Source organism: Nerophis ophidion, linkage group LG20 (genome assembly GCF_033978795.1).
Source record: "Nerophis ophidion isolate RoL-2023_Sa linkage group LG20, RoL_Noph_v1.0, whole genome shotgun sequence".
In the NCBI taxonomy this organism is placed as follows: domain Eukaryota; kingdom Metazoa; phylum Chordata; class Actinopteri; order Syngnathiformes; family Syngnathidae; genus Nerophis; species Nerophis ophidion.
The window spans coordinates 4998179-5016071 of NC_084630.1; the positions used below are offsets into that span (position 1 = coordinate 4998179).

The 17893-nt window shown below is 42.4% G+C and overlaps 1 protein-coding gene across 1 annotated transcript; it reads left to right on the plus strand.

Annotated features, from left to right (window-relative positions):
• Positions 1 to 1928: 1928 nt before the first annotated feature.
• LOC133538669 (intercellular adhesion molecule 3-like) lies at positions 1929 to 17663 on the plus strand. Its single transcript, XM_061880354.1, has 7 exons — positions 1929 to 2127; positions 3902 to 4085; positions 4199 to 4274; positions 7198 to 7336; positions 10399 to 10731; positions 14436 to 14666; positions 14735 to 17663. Exons 1-7 carry the CDS (start codon positions 2070 to 2072, stop codon positions 14800 to 14802), a joined length of 1089 nt encoding a protein of 362 aa, XP_061736338.1. The 5' UTR covers positions 1929 to 2069; the 3' UTR covers positions 14803 to 17663.
• The last annotated feature ends 230 nt before the right edge of the window (positions 17664 to 17893 follow it).

Here is a 17893-nt window from a genome sequence, read left to right on the forward strand (position 1 = left end):
AAAAACGAGCGCTGCGTTGTTATTCATCCTGGTTTTAGAATGATGTGAAGGACAAAATAAACGTATTTGGGTGACTTAAACAGGGGTGTCCAAACTTTTTCCACTGAGGGCCACACACTGAAAAATTAAAGCAAACGGGGGCCGATGTTATGTTTATTTTTATTTTATTTTTTCAAAACCATTGCTATATATAGATCCTTGGAAAATATCTCAGTCATAAAAATGTCAAAAATAATATATATATATATATATATATATATATATATATATATATATATATATACATATACATATACATATGCTTCACGGTGGCAGAGGGGTTAGTGCGTCTGCCTCACAACACGAAGGTCCTGAGTAGTCCTGGGTTCAATCCCGGGCTTGGGATCTTTCTGTGTGGAGTTTGCATGTTCTCCCCGTGAATGTGTGGGTTCCCACTGGGTACTCCGGCTTCCTCCCACTTCCAAAGACATGCACCTGGGGATAGGTTGATTGGCAACACTAAATGGTCCCTAGTGTGTGACTGTGAGTGTGAATGTTGTCTGTCAATCTGTGTTGGCCCTGCGATGAGGTGGCGACTTGTCCAGGGTGTACCCCACCTTCTGCCCGAATGCAGCTGAGATAGGCACCAGCGCCCCCCGCGATCCCAAAGGGAATAAGCGGTAGAAAATGGATGGATGGATGTATATATATATATATATATATATATACATATATGTAGGTGTGGGAAAAATCACAACACTACTTGATCTCTACAGAACTGTTTCATGAGGGGTTCCCTCAATCATCAGATTTTATATACATATATATATATATATATATATACAAATATACACATATTTGGTCCCTGCATGACTGCAAGCTAATCGATGCTAACATACTGTTTAGGCTAGCTATATGTACATATTGCATCATTAAGCCTCTTTTGTAGCTAGATTTGAACTCATTTAGTTTCCTTTAAGTCCTCTTAATTAAATGTATATCTCATGACACATTATCTGTATGTAGTATGGCTTTTATTTTTTTTGCCGCCCCAGACAGATTTTTGGTCCAATACGGCTCTTTCAACATTTTGGGTTGCCGACCCCTGATTATGGTTAAAGAAGGCGCATTTAAATTTCTTACACACACTTGTTATTACATATGTTGACCAGAGGGGGAGCACTTCAAATGTTTACATGTAATAGTGTGATGTTGTTGCGCTACATTATGAACGAGACAGGGTGTTATGTTTTATTTTGAAGTATTGGTTTTATTTTGAAGAACCGGATGTCTATCGGACTTTTGATGATGAGGTATCACTCCGCCAGAAAAGTAGAGACCTGTTTAGGTGTTTCGATTTTCCAAAACAGGTGGCCAATAAATTATGAAACGACGGAATGGTGGAGTGTCTCTTATTTAAAAAAAAAACTACACAACGCAGAATAAGACTCACTACATACACACGCTTGTTATTACATATGTTGACCAGAGGGGGAGCCCTTCAAATGTTTACACACACCTATTATTTCATATGTTGACCAGAGGGGGAGCACTTATAAAACCGACACACAGTCAATTGGAAAAATCCCTCCTTTTTGGGACCACCCTCATTTTGATAAATTTCACCACCAGGGGTGCAAATGAGACATTCTCTATTAGATGCAATGCTTTTCCTTATTGGGACCATGGTTTTGGTCCTAACCTGATCACCGGTCCTCATACGGAAGGTACTTTTCCTTGTTGATGTCTCAAGAAGGCTAGAAATACAGGAACACACACACACATGACACACACACACACAATGATAGATAGAAAGATCTCCATGCCTTCTTGCCCAGTGTGTTGCTGCACTACACACCATTATTCTTGACCCTCCCTTCCTTCCTCTCTTGATATACCAACAGAGAACGCCCATGGTGGCTTTTGAGAGGCCAAAGCAAAAGAATTGCCTGATCATTAGCTTCACACACACACACACACACACACACACACACACGCACACATAAAACCCTGGAGTTCCTCCAAAGGCCTCACACCGCCTGCATCAGACACATTGGCTACAGTTGTTGAGAGGTGATATCTGACGAAGGATGCTGGTTTTAAGCTGGATCAGCATCACCCTGCTGCTGCTTCACCTGTCTGGCTCAGGTGAGTGACATTCGGTCGTGGGCGGGGACTCTGGCACTATGGACTTCCACATGGAAATGCCAGCAGTTTTTTTTTTTACAAAATTTTACAATATTTAAAATCGCATTTTTTTTTTTTTAAATAAAAAAAAAATCATGGTAAATGTCGTGTATCTAAAAAAAAAAGTGAAGAAAAATAATGAGCTAACTATGAAAATTAACAAAAAGAAACATCCTCTTATAGGTACATAGTGTATACAGAAAATCCGACCCATCCTAAATGTACGGACCATTATACTCATTATTTAAGCAGCGATGTTGTGATGACTTATTATATGCCAGCATATTTGATATTAAATAAATACCACAACAAATACAAATACACTAAAAAACACAGTGTGTACACCCGATTGTCCTGTATAAAATGCTTTTTGTTATTGTGTAAATTACTATAACGATCGTTGTTTTGTTGAATTAAGGTGGAGGAAAATGGGTTTGATTGCCATTTGCTTTACATGACATTGGAAAAATAAACATTTAAAAAAAAAAATTTTAAATAAAAAATGCTGAAGAAAAAAAAGAAAGAACAAAAAACGCTAAACAAATCACATCTATTCATACATACACATACAGTGTATATATAAATGTGTAGATACTAGGTTGTTTTTAATAATTACATAAACTATATTGCAATACAATTATTTTTTTACTTGGGTAGAATTTTTTTTGGGGTGTATTTACAATAATGTTGCATCAGTGTAATATTACTGTATTTTCCAGCAGAATATATATATATATATATATATATATGTGTGTGTACTGTATATATTTATAATGTATACATGTATATACACATATACAGTATATATGCATACATACATATGTACATATTTAAACACATATCTACATATATACACACATGTACATATATACACATAGGTATATGTATATATACACATATATGTATATACACACACATATATGTATATATATATATATATATATATATATACACATATGTATGTGTGGGGAAAAAAAACACAGGAATACTTCATCTCTACAGAACTGTTTCATGAGGGGTTCCCTCAATCATCAGAAAATCTGATGATTGAGGGAACCCCTCATGAAACAGTTCTGTAGAGATGCAGTCTTTGTGATTTTTTTCCCCACGTACATATATTGCGCTCTACCACGGTATCGAGCACTATTCTCTTGATAATCTAATTAAGACATATATACACACATATATATAGATACATAAATATGTATGTATTTATACATATATATGTACATATAGATATGTATATATATATATGTACATATAGATATGTATATATATATCTATACATATGTATGTATAGATATATATATACACACACACACACACATATATATCCATATAATATCACTTATTTCCATATATTCAAGATTGTGTTTTCCAAAACACACACACACACACACACACTCACACACACACACACACACACACACACACACACGGAGGGTGGAGAAGGCGCTAAGGCGCCAGTGGAACAATGGTGGTAGAAAAGAGGAGCCATGAGTTCTTTGGAGTTGGGCAGGGTGTCCTTCCTTCCTCAGAGGAACACGCTGGGTGTATTCAGCCTGCAATAAAACAATAGTGCACAATAGATCAGCTAAAAACAGTCTGATTTCATCAGATGGCAACTCTCAATTGGCCTTTGTCCGCATGACGCCAGCATGACTCAGTACAGCTTGATCCGAAGCAGCAACAATCTGCATTATGGTCATTTATTTCCCCTCCTTCTTGATTTCAGCCATCACATCCCCTCTTTCCATGCACACGCCCGCCCCTCCTCTGCCCTCACACATTCGGCCTCCCCTGCCCACCATCCTCCCTTCTGGACCGTCTCTCTCTCTCAGCATCCCTCCCGTCAGGGATGATTCTGCTGGAGGAGCCCGCTGTCCTCTCACCATGTCTCCCCCCGCCCTGGTGGTCAGGTAGGACAACACACCTCTCAGCTTGCATTCTGACTAACACGCATCAGGAGATATGATCCTTCATGATCATTTCATGAAAGAAAAACACAACTAATGGTATTTAACATGCGCAGGTTTGGAGATCCGGTCAGCGCGAACTGCTCATTGTCTAGGACAGGCTTCTCTCTGCTGGGATGGGAAGTGTCACTGGTGAGAACGTCTCCGTTTCATCGCTTTCTGTCGGCCATAGGATTGATTAATTTTCACCGTAATAACATCAAACATTCTCACTTTAAATGTCCAGGCTTGCTGTCAATGATCACTATTGTTGTTAGCTCTCATTCAAGTGTAAAAGTAAGTCCATCAAACAATAATAAGGCTCATCCACAATCAATCAATCAATCAATGTTTACTTATATAGCCCTAAATCACTAGTGTCTCAAAGGGCTGCACAAACCACTACCACATCCTCGGTAGGCCCACATAAGGGCAAGGAAAACTCACACCCAGTGGGACGTCGGTGACAATGATGACTATGAGAACCTTGGAGAGGAGGAAAGCAATGGATGTCGAGCGGGTCTAACATGATACTGTGAAAGTTCAATCCATAATGGATCCAACACAGTCACAAGAGTCCAGTCCAAAGCGGATCCAACACAGCAGCGAGAGTCCCGTTCACAGCGGAGCCAGCAGGAAACCATCCCAAGCGGAGGCGGATCAGCAGCGCAGAGATGTCCCCAGCCGATACACAGGCAAGCAGTACATGGCCACCGGATCGGACCGGACCCCCTCCACAAGGGAGAGTGGGACATAGAAGAAAAAGAAAAGAAACGGCAGATCAACTGGTCTAAAAAGGGAGTCTATTTAAAGGCTAGAGTATACAAATGAGTTTTAAGGTGAGACTTAAATGCTTCTACTGAGGTGGCATCTCGAACTGTTACCGGGAGGGCATTCCAGAGTACTGGAGCCCGAAATGAAAACGCTCTATAGCCCGCAGACTTTTTTTGGGCTTTGGGAATCACTAATAAGCCGGAGTCCTTTGAACGCAGATTTCTTGCCGGGACATATGGTACAATACAATCGGCAAGATAGGATGGAGCTAGACCGTGTAGTATTTTATACGTAAGTAGTAAAACCTTAAAGTCACATCTTAAGTGCACAGGAAGCCAGTGCAGGTGAGCCAGTACAGGTATATATGTATGTATATATGTATATAAAGGTATATACAGTACAGGCGTAATGTGATCAAACGTTCTTGTTCTTGTCAAAAGTCTAGCAGCCGCATTTTGTACCAACTGTAATCTTTTAATGACAATGACACAATCCAGCCAATTCATACAAATGGTCATCCGGTGACCTTCTATCGTTCGGCTGTCGAGAGCCTGCTGACGTCCTGCATAACAGTGTGGTACGCCAGCTGCACTGAAGCAGACAAACAGGCGATTCAGAGGGTCATAAAGTCTGCACAAAAAATCTGCCCCCTGCGCTCCCTGAAGGATTTACATAACTCCCATCACCAAAGACAGCACACACCCTGGCTACCACCTGTTCCACCTGCTACCATCGGGCAGGCGCTACAGGTGCATCAGAGCCAGAACAAACAGGCTCAGAGACAGCTTTTTTCCCCCAGAGCTGTCACCATGTTGAACTCTAACTTATAACAATATTTAATTCACCCCTGTACAATATCCTGTCCTAATACCCTACTGTGCAATACCACCCTTCCAGTGCAATACGTCCGACACTGATTGTAATTTATTACTTCGGTACTCTTGTCTTGTTCTGTATATTGTACAGTATTTTGTATTTCTACAGTGTTTTGTATATTGTACAGAATTGCTTGTTGTTTTTATTGGATAGTAGTCCGTTTATTTCAATTGTTAGTTAAATTGTGTTATTTATTTTACCCCATATTTGTTCCCACAACCGCACCTTAAGTTGGAGTCTTTAATCTCGTTATATGCAAATATAATGACAATAAATTCTATTTTATTCTATTCTAAATTCAAACAACCCCTGCGAGTCACGCAGTTTCTGCATCGTCGGGGCAAATCTCCAGAAAAATGGCGATTTCAACACTTCCGAATTTGTTCATGAAAATATCAACTAAGACGCTTCAGGTTCAAACACTGATGACATGCATTAAACAGACAAGAAGCAAGGAATCATGCAAAGACAGAGTAAAATTTTGCTCAATGAGGAGATACGTATTGGCCTGTACACTTATCTACAGATCCAAACTACACTCTAAAGTTCAGCCCACGTGATGCCTCTATTTATTTGGAAGGTGTAATGACTGATTGGCATAGTAATGCCGGGGTTCTCCCTCCGTGGATGCGTCGACAAGAACACAGCAATGTTAAGTTTAAATGATTTATTAAATACAGAGTCTCGGAAAACTGGCGTGCACATCACTTGTGCACGCCGGCTTTCCGAGACTCTTATTTTGTTAGCGCAGGCAGCATGAAGCAGGGCTTTTATTGTGAAGATAGGAAATGTGCAGTCAGCCTTTAGAGTTTCGACGGAAGGGACGGCGCGAAAGTCTGTTGAAATAAAAAGTGTTTCTCGCCTTCCTCTCTGTCATTTTTTCATAATAATGAACTGGCAGCAGCCAGCGTCATCTCACAAGACCCTCGGGTGCCGTGAATGTCAATCAAGCAAGCTACGGAATTTGCCGCCAATGTTTTTCTTGTAAAGTGTATGGAAGCTGGATGAATTAGATGCCAAAAACCAACCACTTTCATGTGGTATTGTACAGAAAGGACAACTTTTTTTCTCCTCCATTTGAAAATGTGGGCGTTATCATCATTACTGTCTGATTCCAATCAATGCAAGTCATCAGAATCAGGTAATACACCAACTTATATTCTTGTCTTTGTGAAAGAAAGACATCTATATGTGTTACACATGCTTGTATTATCATTAAACACATTTAACTTGTTTACAAAAATGTCTCTTTCATAAATAAATAAATATAAATGATATATATAAATGAGGTAGATTCCCCTCGAGTTGGTCAATTGAAAAGTAGCTCGCCTGCAGAAAAAGTGTGGGCACCCCTGCTATAAACCCTGCAATCGGTACTTTTGTAGTTTCATCGATTTTGAGGGGATTTTGTTATCGTCCCGCCCAGGTGGCTCCCGAGCCCACCATGGAGCACTTTCTGGTTTGGAGTGTGGACAACATGACCGAGTGGAGCGTCTCACCCGTGTGTTATGCCGTGTCCAACCTGGAAGGATCCTGTCACCTTCGCCTGCCTGTCGTCGTTTACAGTAAGTGGATTTCGATTTTAAAAAAAGTAGGCCAGTGATTCTCAAACTGTTGCACGTGGGCTCCATCTACTGCAGTGGTGTCCAAAGTGCGGCCCGGGGGCCATTTGGGGCCCGCAGGTCATTCTTTAACGGCCCCAAAGCACATTTTAAAAATACAACTGAAAAACTAAAAAAACATAAAAAGGGGTATAAAACCGCAAAAAGGTGAAATGTAACAAGAAAATGTTGCAATGCTTTAATAACACAAAGTTGCCATGCAGGCTGTTTTTATCTTTAAAAAATATTAATGAATAAAAAAAAATGTCATTTCGAACTGTTGACCTATTCAAGGCTTCAATGACGTCACATTAAGTATTCCACAGAGATATTTTTTGGGGAAAATGTTGCATATTTTGTGTTTTGCCATATAAAAAACTAAGCTGTTTTTTTTAAAGAAGGGCCTAAAACAAACAACAATAAAACTTAAAATTGACGAATAGATCTGAAGTCGATCTCGAGTTTATTGTGCTAAAAGTAAACAGTAAAAAAATGTAAAATTTATTTTTTAACACTTTAATAAGTAGGACACTTTTGGATCCCCAATTATTTTAGTGTGATTTGTTTTTAAGTATCATTGCTCAAAAAATAATAATGAATCAAAATCCAAAATTAAGGCTCCAATTAGGATATAATCTCAAATATTCCACCTAAAAAAAATTATAGGGTGAAAATATTGCATATTTTGTGTTTTTTCCATTTTTGTTGTTCTAATGTTAAACTAGAGATTTAAAACTTGCATAATAATAAAAATAATAATACTGAATAATGACACATTTTTAATATTTTTTTTTACCAAAACCCTGTGGGGTCCCCGGGATCATAACTGAGTAGAGGCCTAAATGTGTATTTTTTATACATAATATTGTATTGATTTTTAAAATAAAAAATATGAAAATGGCCCCCGCTTGCTTTGATTTTTCAGTGTGCGGCCCTCAGTCGAAAAAGTTTGGACACCCCTGATCTAGTGGAATACCAAATAATCACTTCATTAAATATTGTATGTGCAATTAATTTTATACAGTGTTTTATTTTCCTATATTAAAACAGTGTTACTCTTCAGTGTGTAATATTTTAGTGGCCAAAACTGAATTGGCCCTACAGTGTGAATGTGCGTGTGAATGTTGTCTATGTGTGTTGGCCCTGCGATGAGGTGGCGACTTGTCCAGGGTGTACCCCTGCTTTCCGCCCGATTGTAGCTGAGATAGGCGCCAGCGCCCCCCGCGAGCCCAAAAGGGAATAAGCGGTAAGAAATGGATGGATGAATGGATATAGCTTTATTTTTATATATATATGAGGTGGCGACTTGTCCAGGGTGTACCCTGCCTTCCGCCCGATTGTAGCTGAGATAGGCGCCAGCGCCCCCCGCGAGCCCAAAAGGGAATAAGCGGTAGGAAATGGATGGATGAATGGATATAGCTTTATTTTTATATATATATGAGATGGCGACTTGTCCAGGGTGTACCCTGCCTTCCGCCCGATTGTAGCTGAGATAGGCGCCAGCGCCCCCCGCGAGCCCAAAAGGGAATAAGCGGTAGGAAATGGATGGATGAATGGATATAGCTTTATTTTTATATATATATATGAGGTGGCGACTTGTCCAGGGTGTACCCTGCCTTCCGCCCGATTGTAGCTGAGATAGGCGCCAGCGCCCCCCGCGACCCCGAAAGGGAATAAGCGGTAGAAAATGGATGGATGGGTATATTATATATATATGTATAAATATAAAATAAAATAAATATATATATACATAGGTAGAATTCACTGAAGGTCAAGTATTTATTTTTATATATATATATAAATATATATATATGAAATACTTGACTTGGTGAATTGTAGCTGTAAACATACTCCTCCCCTCTTAAACACGCCCCCAACCAATGGGAGGTCTCAAAGTTGGCAAGTATGCATAAAATCTGCTTAGTGAGAAGAATGATCTTATCAGACAGAAAATAAGTTAAAGTACCAATGATTGTCACACACACGCACGAGGTGTGGTTAAATTTGTCCTATGCATTCGACCCATCCCTTTGTTCACCCCCTGGGCGGTGAGGGGAGCAGTGAGCAGCAGCGATGGCCGCGCCCGGGAATCATTTTTGGTGATTCAACCCCCAATTCCAACTCTTGATGCTGAGTGCCAAGCAGGGAGGTAATGGGTCCCAATTTTTATAGTCTTTATAGGGCGGCATAGCTCGGTTGGTAGAGTGGCCGTGCCAGCAACTTGAGGGTTGCAGGTTCGATTCCCGCGTCCGCCATCCTAGTCACTGCCGTTGTGTCCTTGGGCAAGACACTTTACCCACCTGCTCCCAGTGCCACCCACACTGCTTTAAATGTAACTTAGATATTGGGTTTCACTATGTAAAGCACTTTGAGTCACTAGAGAAAAGCGCTATATAAATATAATTCACTTGACTTCTTTGGTATGACTTGGCCGGGGTTTGAACTCACAACACACTAACCACTAGGCCACTGAGCAGGTGAATAAGCAAATATCAGCCTTATTTGAGATATTTAATCTTAGATTAAATATCTGGGCTTCACGGTGGCAGAGGGGTTAGTGCGTCTGCCTCACAGTACGAAGTTCCTGCAGTCCTGGGTTCAAATCCAGGCTTGGGATCTTTCTGTGTGGAGTGTGCATGTTCTCCCCGTGACTGCGTGGGTTCCCTCCGGGTACTCCGGCTTCCTCCCACTTCCAAAGACATGCACCTGGGGATAGGTTGATTGGCAACACTAAATGGTCCCTAGTGTGTGAATGTTGTCTGTCTATCTGTGTTGGCCCTGTGATGAGGTGGCGACTTGTCCAGGGTGTACCCCGCCTTCCGCCCGATTGTAGCTGAGATAGGCGCCAGCGCCCCCCGCGACCCCAAAAGGGAATAAGCGGTAGAAAATGGATGGATTAATCTTAGATTTCAGTTTTTGCAGTGTACTTAAGAAGCACGGATATAGTGGACATTAATTCAAACAGACTATGACAATGGGAGAGAAAAAACCACTAATCTAAATCCACAATATTATGTCTGGTACAGAGCTTCCAGACAGCGTGTCCATCGGCTTCGTCAATCACTCGGGCCCGCTGTTGGAGCAGCGCCAGTACACCCTGCAGTGCACGGTCCATGACGTGGCCCCCGCCCGGAACCTGGTCGTGACCTTCTACAGAGGCCGGACAAAACTGGGGCGACTACATTCCGACGTGACGGAGGAGACGCCCGTGACCGAGGTCTTCAGGCTGGATGTCCGCCCGGGGAGAGAAGACCAGGAGGCGCCCTACTGGTGTGAGGCCGAGGTACAACTGCAGCCAGAAGGCTCGCCGCAGAGACCTCTGGTGGTCACCTCGCAAAAACTCCCCGTCGACGTCCTCTGTAAGTGACTTAAGCACCATTTAAGCTTATTCTGCAACATATTTGCCCTAAATTAAGCATTTAAGCAGAATATAATGCTAGATTAACAGAAAAAAATCAATACTGCAGTGGTATTGGTCATGAGAGGAAACCCAACTAATCAGAGCGTGCTGTTCAGTATCGTGGCCCCTGATTGGCTCACACTGTTAGCATTACTTTGACTTAAAGGCCTACTGAAAGCCACTACTAGCGACCACGCAGTCTGATAGTTTATATATCAATGATGAAATATTAACATTGCAACACATGCCAATACGGCCTTTTTAGTTTACTAAATTACAATTTTAAATTTCGCGCGAAGTATCCTGTTGAAAACGTCGCGGTATGACGTCACCGATTGTAGCGGACATTTTTTTCCAGCCCGATCCAAGCTATAAGTAGTCTGCTTTAATCGCATAATTACACATTATTCTAGACATCTGTGTTGCTGAATCTTTTGCAATTTGTTCAATTAATAATGGAGACGTCAAAGAAGAAAGATGTAGGTGGGAAGCGGTGTATTTCGGCCGTCTTTAGCAACACAAACACAGCCGGTGTTTCCTTGTTTACATTCCCAAAGGTGAAGCTTTACTATAGAACAGAGCGGTCAAGCGAACATGTCAACCGGCAGGTTTCGGTGACAAAATTGTGATATAATAATAATCGCATAATTACACAGTATTCTGGACATCTGTGTTGCTGAATCTTTTGCAATTTGTTCAATTAATAATGGAGACGTCAAAGAAGAAAGATGTAGGTGGGAAGCGGTGTATTTCGGCCGTCTTTAGCAACACAAACACAGTCGGTGTTTCCTTGTTTACATTCCCAAAGGTGAAGCTTTACTATAGAACAGAGCGGTCAAGCGAACATGGTTTTCTACCACATGTCAACCGGCAGGTTTCGGTGACAAAATTGTGACATATTAATAATCGCATAATTACACAGTATTCCGGACATTTGTGTTGCTGAATCTTTTGTAATTTTTTCAATTAATAATGGAGACGTCAAAGAAGAAAGATGTAGGTGGGAAGCGGTGTATTGCGGCCGTCTTTAGCAACACAAACACAGTCGGTGTTTCCTTGTTTACATTCCCAAAGGTGAAGCTTTACTATAGAACAGAGCGGTCAAGCGAACATGGTTTTCTACCACATGTCAACCGGCAGGTTTCGGTGACAAAATTGTGACGTATTAATAATCGCATAATTACACAGTATTCCGGACATTTGTGTTGCTGAATCTTTTGTAATTTTTTCAATTAATAATGGAGACGTCAAAGAAGAAAGATGTAGGTGGGAAGCGGTGTATTGCGGCCGTCTTTAGCAACACAAACACAGTTGGTGTTTCCTTGTTTACATTCCCAAAGGTGAAGCTTTACTATAGAACAGAGCGGTCAAGCGAACATGGTTTTCTACCACATGTCAACCGGCAGGTTTCGGTGACAAAATTGTGATATAATAATAATCGCATAATTACACAGTATTCTGAACATCTGTGTTGCTGAATCTTTTGCAATTTGTTCAATTAATAATGGAGACGTCAAAGAAGAAAGATGTAGGTGGGAAGTGGTGTATTGCGGCCGTCTTTAGCAACACAAACACAGCCGGTGTTTCATTGTTTACATTCCCAAAGGTGAAGCTTTACTATAGAACAGAGCGGTCAAGCGAACATGGTTCTCTACCACATGTCAACCGGCAGGTTTCAGTGACAAAATCGTGATATAATAATAATAATCGCATAATTACACAGTATTCTGGACATCTGTGTTGCTGAATCTTTTGCAATTTGTTCAATTAATAATGGAGACGTCAAAGAAGAAAGATGAAGGTGGGAAGCGGTGTATTGCGGCCGTCTTTAGCAACACAAACACAGCCGGTGTTTCCTTGTTTACATTCCCAAAGGTGAAGCTTTACTATAGAACAGAGCGGTCAGGCGAACATGGTTCCCGACCACATGTCAACCGGCAGGTTTCGGTGACAAAATTGTGATATAATAATAATCGCATAATTACACAGTATTCTGGACATCTGTGTTGCTGAATCTTTTGCAATTTGTTCAATTAATAATGGAGACGTCAAAGAAGAAAGATGTAGGTGGGAAGCGGTGTATTGCAGCCGTCTTTAGCAACACAAACACAGCCGGTGTTTCCTTGTTTACATTCCCAAAGGTGAAGCTTTACTATGGAACGGAGCGGTCAAGCGAACATGGTTCTTTACCACATGTCAACCGGCAGGTTTCGGTGACAAAATTGTGATATAATAATAATCACATAATTACACAGTATTCTGGACATCTGTGTTGCTGAATCTTTTGCAATTTGTTCAATTAATAATGGAGACGTCAAAGAAGAAAGCTGTAGGTGGGAAGCGGTGTATTGCGGCCGTCTTTAGCAACACAAACACAGCCGGTGTTTCCTTGTTTACATTCCCAAAGGTGAAGCTTTACTATAGAACAGAGCGGTCAAGCGAACATGGTCAATGACCACATGTCAACCGGCAGGTTTCGGTGACAAAATTGTGATAATGAGTCGGCTCTTACCGTAGACATGAGCGGAGCTTGCGTCGTTCCTCTCGCACCTGTCAAAGAGGCAGCTGCGGACTCTTTTGCCTCCTTCAACCAGCCGCCCCCGAACATGGGATGCTTCCACCAAAGGGGGGGAAAAAAAGCTCAGCCTGGCCCCAACGGCTGCCTTCGCTTCGCCTCGTCGAGAAACGTGGCTTCCCTCAGAGACACTGGCGGTCACCACACCCGTGGCCACACCCCTCCGACTTTCAGGTATGACTATATAATCTCACTAAAACACTAGTAACACAATAAACAGATAAGGGATTATCCTGGTAAATGTGTCTAATAACATCTGAATTGCTCCCACTGCCCTCTTTTTTTAAAAACTTTCAGGTTGTACAGGTACGACCATATAATCTCACTAAAACACTAGTAACACAATAAGCAGATAGGGGATTTTCCAGAATTATCCTAGTAAATGTGTCTAATATCTGAATCACTCCCACTCCCCTCGCTTTTTTTCCCCCTTCTAGTCCTTCACTCTTACTATCCTCGTCCACAAATCTTTCATCCTCGCTCAAATTAATGGGGAAATCGTCGCTTTCTCGGTCCGAATCGCTCTCGCTGCTGGTGGCCATGATTATAAACAATGTTCAGATGTGAGGTGCTCTACAACCCGTGACGTCACGCGCACATCGTCTGCTACTTCCGGTACAGGCAAGGCTTTTTTATTAGCGACCAAAAGTTGCGAACTTTATCATCGATGTTCTCTACTAAATCCTTTCAGCAAAAATATGGCAATATCGCGAAATGATCAAGTATGACACATAGAATGGACCTGCTATCCCCGTTTAAATAAGAACATCTCATTTCAGTAGGCCTTTAATTTATAAAAGGCTCCAAAACGTGCCAAAAAAGTTGCTTAGATCAGCATATTTACATGTATATGGGTACTACCTGTATTTAAAGGATTTGGCGAGGCACCGCAATACAGATCCTAAAACCACGGCGCACATGATTTATTACACATCCTGCTCAATAGTAAACACTTCTGGTTTCATGCAGAAGACGTGTTGACTTTCACTTTTTGCGGTTTTTCTCCGTGCCTAATGGCCTACTTCCTGTTGAACTTCCTACTTCCTGTTATTTGTATTAATATTTACCGCTCTCGTGCCCCCCCTCAGTCGGCCCGCAGCTCCTCTGTCCTGCCAAGCTGCGGGTGAGGATGGGAGAAAGCCTCCGCTGCGAGGTCAAAGGAAACCCCCAACCGTCGGTCATCTGGCTGAAAGATGGCCGCCGGGTGGTGCCACCCCTCCACTCCACGCGGGAGCACGCCGGGAAGTACACGGTCTTGGCCAGCGGGCCCGTGGGGCAGAGGAACGTGACGGTAGACGTGGAGGTGATCCCAGGCAGAGGTACGTATACACTCGTCAAGTTGCCGGCACAAAAAGGGAGAGTGGAATGTTTGGATTTCTCCTGCTAGGCACGGCACGGAGCAGCAAAAAGCACTTCCTGTTGGCGGCCATGCTGCTGACCCTCAACTGGCTGTAAAAACCTTCCCAAGGATCAAGTCTCAAGTCTCACTGCTGTTAGGACATTAGGTGTCATTAATGAGGGCTTTCTCCTGAGAGCTGCCGTGCAGGTACTTTTACAAACCCCCCCAACAGAAAGGGGGATTCATTTGGCCACATTCGTCACAGTTTACCCGACACGTGAAATGTGACAAATTTGGGGCGTGCACTCTCCACTTTAGCCTGCAGTTGAGTGTTGATTATCTCAAAATGTGTTTCGTGGCAATTACATCTTTGACCACAGCCTCAGTTGCTGTGTCGAGTGGCACTTTCCATAATTTCCAGCAGACTGCATTACAACATGATAAAACACCCCTGTTTCTTTCACAGGAAGTGGGCCATATGAATCCTTTCCTTACTGTCCACTAGTCCAGAACTAATAGGCATACTTGCCAACCCTTCCGATTTTCCTGGGAGGCTCCCGAATTCCAGTACCCCTCCCGAAAATCCCCCATTCTCCCGATTTCCACCCGGACAACAATATTGGGGGGGGCACTGCCTTTAGCGTCCTCTCTCACCTGAAAAGGAGACTATTATATGTTGCGACTCGGAATAAAGAGAGGACCCAGATGCAGACAGGAAGTTAAAAAAATAAAGCTTTTATTTTGAAATGACTTTCTACCTCCAGAGCAAAAAGTATTTCGCAAGAATAATCCAAATACGCGGAAAATAATTCAGAGAAAAATGTAAATCAAAAGCGCTCCAACAAATAGGAGGAATATCTAATCTAAGAAAAAACTAACAAAAGTAGAATAAATGTAAGAAACAACCAAGGCGGCATAGCTCGGTTGGTAGAGTGGCCGTGCCAACAACTTGAGGGTTGCAGGTTCGATTCCCGCTTGTGCCATCCTAGTCACTGCCGTTGTGTCCTTGGGCAAGACACTTTACCCACCTGCTCCCAGTGCCACCCACACTGCTTTAAATGTAACTTAGATATTGGGTGTCAGTATGTAAAGCGCTTTGAGTCACTTGAGAAAAGCGCTATATAAATATAATTCACTTCACTTCACAAAAGCTCGAACAGGAGAAAAAACCCAAAAGGAGCTTTATATATATATATATATACACTAAATAGGAATAAACAAAAATCACTCAATGAGGCAAATAACAGGAAATTTGGAAAACACAAAAACTCACCAATTAGGGTGACGAAGAATAACGAAGGAGGAAAAAGGCAAACTCAAAATAACAGCAATAAGACTCTTTGATCCAAAAAAGAAACCCAGGAAAAAAGGGCAAGACAAGGAGATAATCATGGACATGGGCAGAGTCACTAGAAAGGCACGTAATACGAGACTATCTGCCACAGGACAAGAGTAGGCGTGAGCTTAAATAGGATATGGGGATAATGGGAAACAGGTGGAAACAATCAACTGGTGACACAAGAGGAAGGGCCCGTGATCTGAAACAGGAGGATAGCTTTTCAAAATAAAACACAAGACAGAAAAACCAAGACAAGACTTGCCTCACCGAGGTGTGACATTATATAAGTCTCCATTATCCGTAGGTTTATCTATAACCCACAAAGTAGGCAGGCACGGAGCTATTTTTCAGCGTGTGTTTATTCCAGCCGGCACGTTAATACATTGACACACAACATCCCGATTCCCATCATGCACTGGTTCACAACTACGGCAAGTAGTAATGTCCAAAAACATAAGAGACAAAGCAGAAGAACGAAGAAGAGACATGGCAACGACGAGTCAATCAATCCATCAATCAATGTTTATTTATAATGCCCCAAATCACAAATGTCTCAAAGGACTGCACAAATCATTACGACTACAACATCCTCGGAAGAACCCACAAAAGGGCAAGGAAAACTCACACCCAGTGGGCAGGGAGAATTCACATCCAGTGGGACGCCAGTGACAATGCTGACTATGAGAAACCTTGGAGAGGACCTCAGATGTGGGCAACCCCCCCTCTAGGGGACCGAAAGCAATGGATGTCGAGCGGGTCTAACATGATACTGTGAAAGTTCAATCCATAGTGGCTCCAACACAGCCGCGAGAGTTCAGTTCAAAGCGGATCCAAGACAGCAGCGAGAGTCCCGTCCACAGAAAACCATCTCAAGCGGAGGCGGATCAGCAGCGTAGAGATGTCCCCAACCGATACAGGCGAGCGGTCCATCCTGGGTCCCGACGAGCGGTCCATCCTGGGTCTCGACTCTGGACAGCCAGTACTTCATCCATGGTCATCGGACCGGACCCCCTCCACAAGGGAGGGGGGGACATAGGAGAAAGAAAAGAAGCGGCAGATCAACTGGTCTAAAAAGGAGGTCTATTTAAAGGCTAGAGTATACAAATGAGTTTTAAGGTGAGACTTAAATGCTTCTACTGAGGTAGCATCTGGAACTGTTACCGGGCGGGCATTCCTGAGTACTGGAGCCCGAACGGAAAACGCGCTATAGCCCGCAGACTTTTTTTGGGTAAGAAAAAGAAGTACGCTTGCAAGTTCCAATGATTGGGAAAAAATAATTTCAGTTCATCCAGGACAGCTTGAAGGGGGAGAGGTATGCGTCCTACAAATGTTGTAGATCAGACTTCTCCATTGAACACGGCGGCCGAACGGATATACTCATTCATGAAGGGATTATTTATATATAAGCAATACTTGAAACTATATAGACCCCCGCTTCCCCCTGAATTCGGAGGTCTCAAGGTTGGCAAGTATGCTAATAGGTCAGGATTTGTTCATTAAGGGGTTTGCACTCAAACTGGAATAAAGACTTTTGCCTGTTCTTGGTAAAGCTGGGTACTGACATGACCTCTGAACCCAGCAACCTGAACTATCTCACAACTGATAGTCACACTCAATAAAGTCCGTCCTTTGACCTCAGCTGCATTGACTGAGATGTCATATTTTCAAGAACTACCCGACGTTTTATCTGGGGAAACTTGACGGATGACAGAATACGGATGTTCAAAAAGGTACAAAACCCAAAACCAGTGAAGTTGGCACGTTGTCCATCCATTTCCTACCGCTATTCCCTTTCGGGGTGGCGGGGGGCGCTGGCGCCTATCTCAGCTACAATCGGGCGGAAGGCAGGGTACACCCTGGACAAGTCG